This window comes from Rhinopithecus bieti, unplaced genomic scaffold (genome assembly GCF_001698545.2).
Source record: "Rhinopithecus bieti isolate Rb0 unplaced genomic scaffold, ASM169854v2 scaffold_11401, whole genome shotgun sequence".
Classification (NCBI taxonomy): Eukaryota; Metazoa; Chordata; class Mammalia; order Primates; family Cercopithecidae; genus Rhinopithecus; species Rhinopithecus bieti.
Window position 1 is genome coordinate 2,399,632 of NW_016807151.1, and position 12,186 is coordinate 2,411,817.

The window sequence follows — 12,186 nt, forward strand, 5'->3', positions numbered from 1 at the left end:
GAGAATCTTGTATCTAAGAAAACTAAATATGCAAACATTACTTTTTTTTTTTTTTTTTGAGATGGAGTCTTGCTCTGTTGCCCAGGCTGGAGTGTGCAGTGGTGCAATCTCAGCTCACTGCAAGCTCTGCCTCCCGGGTTCACGCCATTCTCCTGCCTCAGCCTCCCGAGTAGCTGGGACTACAGGCACCTGCCGCCATGCTGGCTAATTTTTTTTTTGTATTTTTAGTAGAGACGGGGTTTCACCGTGTTAGCCAGGATGGTCTTGATCTCCTGACCTTGTGATCTGCTGGTCTCGGCCTCCCAAAGTGCTGGGATTGCAGGTGTGAGCCACCATGCCCAGCCTACTTTTTAAATATATATATTTTTTTGAGACAAGGTCTCACTCTGTTGCCCATGCTGGAGTGCAGTGGTATGATCATGGCTCACTGCAGTCTTAAACTCCTATGTTCAAGTGACCTCCTCGTCTCAGCCTGCCAAGTAGCTGGGACTACAGGCATGTGTCACCACTCAGCTATTTTAAATTTTTTTTTTTTTTTTTTTTTTTTTTTTTTTTGTTTTGAGACGGAGTCTCGCTCTGTCGCCGGGGCCGGAGTGCAGTGGCCGGATCTCAGCTCACTGCAAGCTCCGCCTCCCGGGTTCGCGCCATTCTCCTGCCTCAGCCTCCCGAGTAGCTGGGACTACAGGCGCCCACTATCTCGCCCGGCTAGTTTTTTTTTTTGTATTTTTTAGTAGAGACGGGGTCTCACCGTGTTCGCCAGGATGGTCTCGATCTCCTGACTTCGTGATCCACCCGTCTCGGCCTCCCAAAGTGCTGGGATTACAGGCTTGAGCCACCGCGCCCGGCCTGATGTATGAGTTTTTAAGTACTCTCTTCGATGTCAGAAAATATTTCAGAATGGGTGATTTTATATGATAATTATTTCTCCTCGCCTGGCCCTGTGAAATTCCCAACGATACGTAAAAGGAACCCGTGTGGAAGAGAAATTAATACTCAGGTGAATTTTTGAAGGTAGATCATAGAAAAGGATGAGGTCACACAATGAAATGCACTACTAGATATTCATGCAATCCTGCAAACAGGACTCATTGGCAGCTGTCACAATTTCTCTGGACTTACGCTGTGAGGAAAACGAACAGGTTTCTGAGTTTCCCCACGAGACCACTCAGCTGTCAGTCCAAAAATGAAAAACATCTCAGCAGGGACTCGTTTAAGAGTCTTAAATCCAAAGAACTGCAGTATAACATTGATTCTGTCCATGCCATACTTACTAACTTTACTCGCAATTATGGAGAAATTGTACTGCGCAGTGCTTTCTCTGTCTAGTAATTCATTAGTGGCGATGGTTCCTTCATTTCCATCTATTGTAAAGTAGCTGTCCCCATCACTCTTCCAATCTATGAAGTACCTGTATATGAAAAGAGTAGATGCAAATGTGCAATGATTACACATTAATCATAATGGCACTTAGGCTAACTTGACACAGTTCCTTATTTTTCTCCCTGTAGCTATTACCCACCTTGCAATAAAGAAGAGTGTAAATGACAGCTTCTTTATTGCAAAGTCAGTATGCTCAAGGGGAAACTGGAAATAATAAAAGATTTAGTATTCCTGCTGTTCATATTATTTTAGGGTCTTGACACCTTGAAAGCTCAGCAGAGACTAAAATTCTAAAGCTGACCATGAGTTTCCTTAACCTGCTGAATATTGAAACTTTTCAAAGCAGTAAAAAATTCCTTAACAGTGGCTATGGCTGTGGAAATAGGGTTGAGAGAAGCACCTGGAAACAACTACAAAGAATCCAGGCCAAAACAGAGGTAGAATCTTTGTTTCCAGAGATAGAAAAATAACATCATGGAAACAAAAGGTAAATTTTTTAACTGACAATTTGGTGATTATACAAAAATATTTTCCTCAAGCACATATAAAAGAGTCATTGTAGTTTTATTTTGTTGTGTATTTTATTGTTTCATTGTTGTTTTACTATATATCAGTCAACATTAAAAAAAAAAACAGTGACCTTGGATAATGATGTCTCTTTATCTCGTTTATTATGTGACAGATTTGATAATAATGTATGTTGCCCTATGTGAAGCAACTGGACTAAAAATTCCAAGAAAATGAATAGCAAAATAAAAAATGCATGTCTTTAAATCTTTAAGTAACAGTAGATATATAGATTGATATTAAGTGAAATTCTTTTCCAACATGTGTTTTCAATCATAACAATCATTAACATTTTAAATATGACCATTTGATAGACATTATTCTCAATGCTTACACATTGAGAATATGAAATATCTGAAGAATAGTATTATCAATCTGTTTTATATATAAGAAAACAGAAAGCATAGAGACATGAAGGAATTTGTCCAAATTAAAATAGAAAGTTTTAGAATGATGTTTGAACCAGGTCATCAATATTTCCCATATAATTATCATTATATAGTCTTACCAATTTTAAATAGAACATTTCATGGGAAAAGATTTTGCTAATCAAAAGGCACAATACACAAAATATTTGCCATCATTTTATTCTAGCCTGGTACCAAAGAGAGGTCATTTCAAACAATGGCTGAAAGTAGATGGCATCATTGTTAGCCAGCCCCTTGGAATCCCCACTCCAAAGAAAGTATTCATGGTGAAAAGTCAGTAAAGGGATGTGTATCTCAACATAACAAACTACTTATTTTGACAAGCTGATTATTTGAAACTGTAGCAGTTTGTATGTTATTTCAGTTCTAGATCACTTGCATTTACAAGTGAAATATATCTGAAATACATCATTCCATACTAGTCTATACCTGTTAGTACAGGCATACCTTAATTTATAGCTCTTCACTTTATTGTACTTCACCCCAGTGCGGTTTTTACAAATTGAAAGTTTGTTGCAACCCTGTGTCAAGCTAGTTCATCAGCATCATTTTTCCAACAGTGAGTGCTCACTTCATATTTGTGTCACGTTTTGGTAATTATTGTAATATTGCAAAATTTTTAATTAATATTATAACTGTTAGGGTGATGTATGAACAGTGATACTTGATGTTACTATTGAAATTATTCTGAATCACAATGAATTATTTTGAGGCACAATGAACTGCACCCATATAAAAGGGTAAACTTAATCAATAAATGTTGTGTGTCCTGACTGCTTCACTAACCAGCCGTTCCCCCATCTATCTCCTGATCCTTGGGCCTTCGTTAGTCCCTGAGATACAACAATATTGAAAATCAGTCAATTAATAATTCTACAGTGGCCTCTAACTGTTCAAATGAAAGAGTCATACATATCTCACTTTTAGTTAAAAGCTAGAAATGATTAAGCTCAGTGAAGAAGGCATGCCTAAAGCCAAGACAGTCTAAAAGCCAGGCCTCTCATGCCAAACAGCCAAGCTGTGAATGAAAAGGAGGAGTCCTTGAAGGACATTGAAAGTGCTACTCCAGTGAAGACAGGAATGGTTTAAAAGCAAATGAGTCTTATCGTGGTTATAGAGAAACTTCAGTGGTCTGGATAGAAGATAAAACCAGGCACAACATTCCTTTAAGCGAAAGTCTGATCCAGAATATGACCCTAGCTGTCTTCAATTCTATGAAGGTGGAAAGAAGTAAGGAAACTACAGAAGGAAAACGTGACCTAGCAGAGGTTCGCTTATGAAGTTTAAGGAAATAAGTCTTCTCTATAACATTAACGTGCAAGGTAAAGCAGGGAGTACTTATGTAGAATCTGCAGAAAGTTATCAAAAGATCTAGATAAGATCATCGATAAAGGTGGCTACACTAAACAACAGATTTTAAAAGTATGTAGAACAGCCTTCTATCGGAGGATGATGCCATCAAGGACATTTACAGCTAGAAAGGAGAAGTCAATGCCTGGCTTCAAAGCTTAAAAAAACAGTCCGACTCTCTTAGCAGAAGCTGATACAAGAGGTGATTTGAAGTTGAAGCCAGTATTCATTAACCATTATAAAATCCTAGAGTCCTTAGGAATTTTGCTAAATCTACTCTGCGTGTTGCCTTATAAATGGAACAACAAAGCCTGGATGACAGCACATCTGTTTACAGCATGGCTTATTAATTTTTTTTTTTTTTTTTTTTTTTTTTTTTTTTTTTTTTTTTTTTTTTTNTTATCAAAAGATCTAGATAAGATCATCGATAAAGGTGGCTACACTAAACAACAGATTTTAAAAGTATGTAGAACAGCCTTCTATCGGAGGATGATGCCATCAAGGACATTTACAGCTAGAAAGGAGAAGTCAATGCCTGGCTTCAAAGCTTAAAAAAACAGTCCGACTCTCTTAGCAGAAGCTGATACAAGAGGTGATTTGAAGTTGAAGCCAGTATTCATTAACCATTATAAAAATCCTAGAGTCCTTAGGAATTTTGCTAAATCTACTCTGCGTGTTGCCTTATAAATGGAACAACAAAGCCTGGATGACAGCACATCTGTTTACAGCATGGCTTATTAATTTTTTTTTTTTTTTTTTTTTTTTTTTTTTTTTTTTTTTTTTTTTTTTTTTTTTTTGAGACAGAGTCTCACTCTGTCGCCCAGGCTGGAATGCAATGGTGTGATCTTGGCTCACTACAACCTCTGCCTTCCAGGTTGAAGCGATTCTCCTGCCTCAGCCTCCTGAGTAGCTGGTATTACAGGTGCATGCCACCATGCCCAGATAATTTTTGTATTTTTAGCAAAGATGGGGTTTCACCATGTTGGTCAGGCTGGTCTCAAACTCCTGACCTCATGATTTGCCCACCTCAGCCTCCCAAAGTGCTGAGATCACAGGCGTGAGCCACCACACCCTGAAGGTTTACTAAATATTTTAAGTCTACTGTCGAGACCCACTGCTCAGGAAAAAAAAATTCCTTTCCAAATATTACTGCTCTTTGACAATGCACCTAGTCACCCAAGAGCTCAGATGGAGATGTATAAAGAAATGAATGTTGACTTGACTGCCAACACAACATCCATTCTGAAGTCCATGGATCATAAAAGTAATTTTGACTTTCAAGTCTTCTTATTTAAGAAATACATTTTGTAAGGCTATAGCTACCAAAGATAGTGATTTCTATGATGATTCTTGACAAAGTAAATTGTAAACCTTATGGAAAGGATTTATCATTTTAGATGCTATTAAGAACACTGGTGATTCATGAGAGGAGGTCAAAAGATAAAAACAGGAATTTGGAAGAAGTTATTCCAACTCTCACGGGTTGGAATATATTGAGGGACTCAAGATTTCAATGGAGGAAGTAATTGTAGAGGGGTGGAAATAACAAGAAAACTGAAATTAGAAGTAAAGCCCTAAGATGGACTGAATTGCTGCAATTTCATGATAAAACTTGAACAAATGGGGACTTACTTCTTATAGATGAGAAAAGCAGGTTATTTCTTGAGATAACATCTACTTTTGGTGAAGATACTACGAATACTATAGAAATCATAACAAAACATTAGAATATTATATAAACTTAATAAAGCAGTGGCAGGTTTTAAGAGGATTGACTCCAATTTTGAAAGAAGTTCCATTGTAGGTAAATGCTACCTAATAGCATCACATGCTGCAGAGAAATACTTTGTGGAAGGAAGAATCGACTGACAGAGCAAACCTCATTGTTTTCTTGAGAAATTGCCATAGCTGCCCCAACCTTCAACAACCACCACTCCAATCAGTCAGTAGCCACTGAGTTCAAGCCAAGACTCTCTACCAGTGGAAAAGATTACAACTTGCTGAAGGCTCAGATGATCTTCAGTGTTTGTTGTTGTTGTTGTTGTTTTGTTTTGTTTTGTTTTTTTTTTAGCAATAAAGTATTTTAATTAGGGCATGTACTATTTTGGGCATAATGTCATTTCACACTTACTAGAATATAGTGTAAACATGATGTTTATGTGTACTGGCAAACCAAAAAGACGTTTAACTTGCTTTATTGCAATATTTGCTTTATTGTGGTAGTCTGGAACCAAACCTGCAATATATCCAAGGTATGTCTGTCATTGATTTCTGAACCAGAAAATGTGTGGTATTTATTAGAATAGGGTATGAGCCATGCTGTTAATCTAATTTTGACATTTCTTCTGTTTATTGGAGGAGTGAGAAAGCATTGATGTCTTCCCATTTCAATGTGGTACCTTAGCTCACATGAATGCTTTCAAAAATTAAAAATGAAGTTAAGGGACACCTAAAGGTCAGGAAACACAGAGATATAATGAGCTTAATTCTCCGTATTGCATGTTCTTGGAAACACAGAGATATAATGAGCTTAATTCTCCGTATTGCGTGTTCTTTCCTGAACAAGAAAGCGTTTCTCAAAATACTGCTTTATAGTACCTCATTTAACTTGCCATATGCCTAATTTAAGAAGAAAATTGCCACTGAAACTCCTTATTAACTGTAGTATTTCTGAAAGAATTGCTGATGTAGGTTTACTGTGTTCAATTTTTCAATTTATTAAGTATCTGCTGGGTGTCCACTATCCACTATACATTATTCTAGAGATGAGACATATAAAAATAAGTAAAGTATGATGCCCATCACTGAAGACTTTAGTTGGAAAGACACAGATAAACAGACTGTTTCAATGTCTGAAAGAGAGATAGTAAAGAAGGCACTGCAGGAGTGCCAAGAAAACACATCAAACGTAAAACCTAGTGCTTCAGGAAATCCTTCCTGCACATGATATTTGGCTGACATTAGAAGGCTATATGGAAATCATCCAAAAGGAGGTTGAAGCAGAAAAAGTGAGGGAAGGAATAGATGGTGTTTTAGAAAGCTACAACAGCAGTAGCAAAACCACACAGGTACTGTAGGGAACTGTAAGTTGTTTAGAATTACCATAGAAAACTATCTGAGAAGCACAATGACATGAAAAAAAATGAGTGATTTAGGTCAAGGAAAATCTTATACATTATAATTAAAAAACTATTAATTTCTCTATAAGTAGTCCTTGGTGCATGATTTGTATTAGAAACTCTCAAATACAACTGAGAGGAATCACTGGTTTTAATATATTTTAATAATTTAAAATATTTCAAATTTATAATAAAGTTGTAAGAATTGCCCAATAAAATTCCAAATACCTTTCACTTACACTTATTACGTTAATATTTTCCCACATTTACTTTACCACTTTCCCTACATATAAATACATACTGATATTATGCCAGTTCCATTTGAGAACATCATACAGATACCACATCCCTCGAGCCCTAAATACTTAATTATGTTTTTCCAAGAACACAGATGATTCATTTGTCCCAGTATCAGTAATGTAAACATAAGCCACCTGGTTAAGGAGATGAAGAATCATATTTTGAAAATAAGTATTTCTAGACTTTGTCGCAGGATAACACGAATATAGACAAAGGTAAAGCTTCTGTAATTTTAGGTAATTCTGATGCTTATTCCGATTGGAAGCTAATGATCTGAGTGAGTGTTTTGCAGATGTTTTTACCCTCTGTTATAGATATCCTGTGCTTCTGTTTCTTGGGGGTGAATTAGATTAACCTGGTTTCCAAACTGACTTCCCCTTAACCCCTACATACTAGTCTTCCAATTAGCCAGGCAAAAATTGTCAAGTCAAGCTCCACACTGCTTCTATTCCTGTGTTCTTTCTCTATTAGCATAGTAAAAATTCTGCAACATCAGATTCACTGTGGGATGGGTAGGATATTCTGTGAAATGTCATGAAGTACATTATCTTGTACCTAGAAGGATTGTGGTGACGTTAGAGAAATTCTAAAAGATAAGAGAGCCTGGTATAGTCATATGCTGCAAAATGTTAAAAAAAAAAAAAAAAAAGCCCATGAGGCTGGGCTTGGTGGCTCACGCCTGTAATCCCAGCACTTTGGGAGGCTGAGGTGGGGGATCAGGAGGTCAAAATATGGAGACCACCCTGGCCAACATGGTGAAACCTGTCTCTACTAAAAATACAAAAAATAGCTGGGCATGGTGGCATGTGCCTGTAGTCCCAGCTACTTGGGAGGCTGAGGCAGGAGAATCACTTGAACCCGGGGGGCAGATGTTGCGGTGAGCTGAGATCACACCATTGCACTCTGCACTCTAGCCTGGGCAATAAGAGAAAAGCTCCATCTCAAAAAAAAAAAAAAAAAGCACATGAGTTTTTGCAGAGTCAAGGTTTCAAGTTGTCTGACTTTGGTACCATTAAAGCACAGACATGCACTTCATATAGTCATCAGTTTTTATTCTTTCTTTGATAATCTTTTCTCTTTGATTAGGTTGTTTAATCCATTCCCATTCAACAGTTAACACTGATGTAATGGTATTTGCATTTGCCATTTGGTTTTTTAGGTTTTCTATGTTTCTCACGTCTTTTTTGTTTCTCTATTTCTTCTCTACTTGTTTCTTTTACGATAAGTATTTCTTTAATGAGTTTCATTGTATCATTTATTTTCTTAGTATCTGCTTTAAATTTTGCCATATATGACTTAACTCATCAGATTCACATTCATACTAACTTCTTTAGAGTAAAATATAGAAATGTTTCTTCTTATAGTTATGTGCAATAACTGTATATATTATACCTTTTGCATCCATATATGTCACAAGTGCAATAAAACATTGTAATAATTATTAATTTTTATAGTTTTATGTAATGTTTGCATCTTGCCCCTCCTGGTAAGATACCACGTCCCTTGACTGGTTGTGAAGGGAAGAGAAACCACGTCTTTTTACCGCACCTGTCAGGTGGGCATTTCTATCAAGCCGAGCTGGGACATAGGCGTGGGGGAGGGGAGGAGGTTCTGGGTTAAGTGCCACTGTCTTTTGCTATTCTTACCAAGTTTTAGTAGCTTTCCTTGAATAAATTGTTCTTCGTGTGCTGCATGCCCTTAGAAAAGTTTCCAGAGGCTGTAAATGAGTGTCTTTTATTTCTTAAAGAAACAAATGTCATTTATTCTTGTTTCACTGTGGAGTGTGTCTACAGACCGCATCCTGCTGCCATTCGTTAAGTGGCAACTCCACTAATTTTTGGAATTCTCTTACTCTTTTCTTGTGAATTCCAGTTAACTTGCATGATATTTTTCAAAGCTTTTCTTTATTTCCATCTTTGAAAATCTCTGCAACGAACAGATCATTCTTTAATGCTAATAATATTCAATTATTATGTAGATGTTGGCAAATATAACACAGCTTGTATACATTTTGTGTATGTGACATGATTATCCTACTTACCTAAAACTTGTTAAATTTCTTGAGAGCAGAGACTAGCTTTGTTCATCTCTGTGTTGTCAAGGATCTGGGATGTTGTTTGTTGTTTGTACATAGCACCTGCCACTTAAATATTGTATTGAATTCATTGCACAGATCCTATACTTCCTGCCTGTGTAATAGTTACATATTTCTACATCAAGGCATCATATTTAGAGCTTTAAGACTGTCTTATTTGGGACAATCAGTTATTTCTGGTTCGCTGAGGACTTTCTCAGTTTTTACACTGAGTGTCCTTAGGACCAGAAAACTCCTCAAGATTTTTCCCGGATAAGATTGGGAAAATTGATCACCTTGTTTATAGTTAATATTTGTAGCATATGTTATAATTCAGCAAATTGATTCAAACAGAAGTCTAACTTCATACAGTGAATCACTACATATACAGGTTATGTTTAATTGTAATTTTAGGTATTTTTGATAACAAATTTAAAATTCAAGAACTTACATAATATATACATCAAATAATGTGTATATCTCTTAGTTGTGTGTTTCTATGTATCAGTCAACCAGGATCCAATATCTTGCAAGCTTAGTAAACATATTTAATTTTTTTTGTTCATTCAGTCTAATGCTGAAGTAGAGTTTGCAATACATACATTAACCACCACCTAGATGCAATGAAATATAGCATGAAGCACACTAATATTTTTGTACAGAGAGAACTAGGGTGACATACATTTTATTTATTTACCTTGTGCAATTAGTTTAGTGAGATTCCCTTCCAATATCTATTCTCCTTATGTTCTATAAAATTTGGAAAGTAATACCTACCTAGCAGTGTAACCATGAATGTTGTTATAAAAATGAAAAAAAGATAAAGTATATGTTGCATAGGGATAGAGTCATGTGTATCAGTGTATGAGTGTGTGAGTGTTCTTTTCCCCCTTTCTCCCTCTCTCCGTCCATATTATTTTGTATTACTTCCCAGATAAAAATTTTTCCTTACACACACATTTTCTTATCTGGCATCAAGTAGTGGCACACATAACCTTCAGCTTTCTAGTACTTGAACTACGAAGCTCTCACACAAACTCATAAAGTACAAACCACAAATGTGGTGCTTCTGTTTGTCAGTCGCTACTTTCTGGTATCTAATTTTTAGCTCTGTCACCTTGTGAGATTTGGCAAGCTCCTTTCTCTTCATGTTATCCTCCAACGAAGCTTTATATCTTCTGGAATATGGCTGAAACATATTTGAACAGTTTCTACTCAGCTAAGCATCTTCAGCATCTTCTCATAGTTAGCCAGGTCTTAGACTATAGGCCTAACACTAGCTCCCGGCATCTTCCTGATGCTTTGTCTGTATGTGACTGACTAAACCCTGTGCCTGACTAAAGCATAAATATTTTCTATTGTGATATTTTATCCAGTATAGCAACTGAGAGACATTTGTAAGAAAAGACCTTTGATGAACTTGCAATGAAACCATTCCTACATTTTCTGGACAATTTCGGAAAAGATATGGCCCAGTTCTAAAAGGTAGAGAAATTTTGAGTAATTACAACCTTGCAGAGTAAACCATCATGTGTTTCTGCTGCCAGTCTGCAACAGTCTACTTACAATCTAGGGGTAAAATATTATTGGAATTGCAACTAATCACAATGGTGTAACATGAACTGTGTAATTTGGCCTAGCAAATGAGTTTCTATGAGCAAAAGACTTAAACGGAAAGTATGTTTGACTCATCTCATATTTATTTGGTGAGTAGATTTAAATGAAAAAACAATTATAGGATTATAATCTGTATATAATAAAATAAATCTAAAGTTCATACAATTATGTAGTGATTGTTGCTGAAAAAAAAAAGGTTTTAACAATTGAATAGAAATCAGAAATTAAAACTTTAACCTAGTCTGTGCAGGCCATTTGAGAGAGTGTGGTTTTATTCCTTTACTGTAAATTAGTTTTCAGAAATGCTTTAAAAATTTTTATTCTATTTATTAGGTAAGCATTTCCCTTAAAATTGTGCTTTTTCAATTTGCTTAATAACTTTCTCACCATCAATGCAAACGCTAAGTTTGACTCTGTCCCAGTTCTCAACTACATGTGTAAAAAGAACTTAATGGTGCAAAATTACTCTGAAAGTATCATACCTCATTGTTTAAACAAGAAAAATCTGGTAATAATGATACAGGTCAAGGTAGAAAATGCTATTTTGTTAAGATAATGATAGTAGATCAAAATGTCTTTACTCATATCTCTTCTTAGTTGCCAATATTTTTGTTTTGTCATTTGGAAGACAATTAAAGAAAGTAAATTCAGTTCAATTCATTTTCACAAACATTTTACTGAGCACCTAAGCCACCTGCAACAATACGTCAATTGCAATTTCTCCATCAGCAATCACAAATAAATCTCACTATGTGTCTCTCAAACTTTTTAAACTACCAGTTCCTACTTTCCTATCAGTTCCTCTTTTTTCTTATCTTCCTCCTCATCTTTACTTTCCCCTTACTAGACTTAAAAGTCGTATCTTAAATGGTTTAGAGGGTTTCTATGGCTTGTTTTAAATGTTTGATGAGAAACTAAATATTTACAAAAGTATAATCATTTAATAAAAGTTAGTCTTCTGTCTTTAAATTTCCCATTTGTACACACACAATATGATTAAAATAGATCTCTAAAGAAGAAGAAATATACCATAATCTATTAATGTTGAAATTATGGCCAGGCGCGGTGGCTCAAGCCTGTAATCCCAGCACTTTGGGAGGCTGAGACGCGCGGATCACGAGGTCAGGAGATCGAGACCATCCTGGCTAACACAGTGAAACCCTGTCTCTACTAAAAAAAACACAAAAAACCAGCCGGGCAAGGTGGTGGGCGCCTCTAGTCCCAGCTACTTGGAAGGCTGAGGCAGGAGAATGGCCTAAGCCTGGGAGGCGGAGCTTGCAGTGAGCTGAGATCCGGCCACTGCACTCCAGCCTGGGCGAAAGAGAGAGACTCTGTCTCAACAAAAAAAAAA

At 36.3% G+C, this 12,186-nt stretch overlaps 1 protein-coding gene across 1 annotated transcript in view; it reads right to left on the reverse strand.

Annotated features, from left to right (window-relative positions):
* Positions 1-1,098: 1,098 nt before the first annotated feature.
* LOC108534844 (cadherin-12-like) overlaps positions 1,099-12,186 on the reverse strand; it is a 461,181-nt gene continuing 450,093 nt past the window's right edge. The window contains exon 8 of the mRNA XM_017880401.1: positions 1,099-1,408. Coding sequence (XP_017735890.1) covers positions 1,099-1,408 — 310 coding nt within the window. The remainder of the gene's footprint in view (positions 1,409-12,186) is intronic.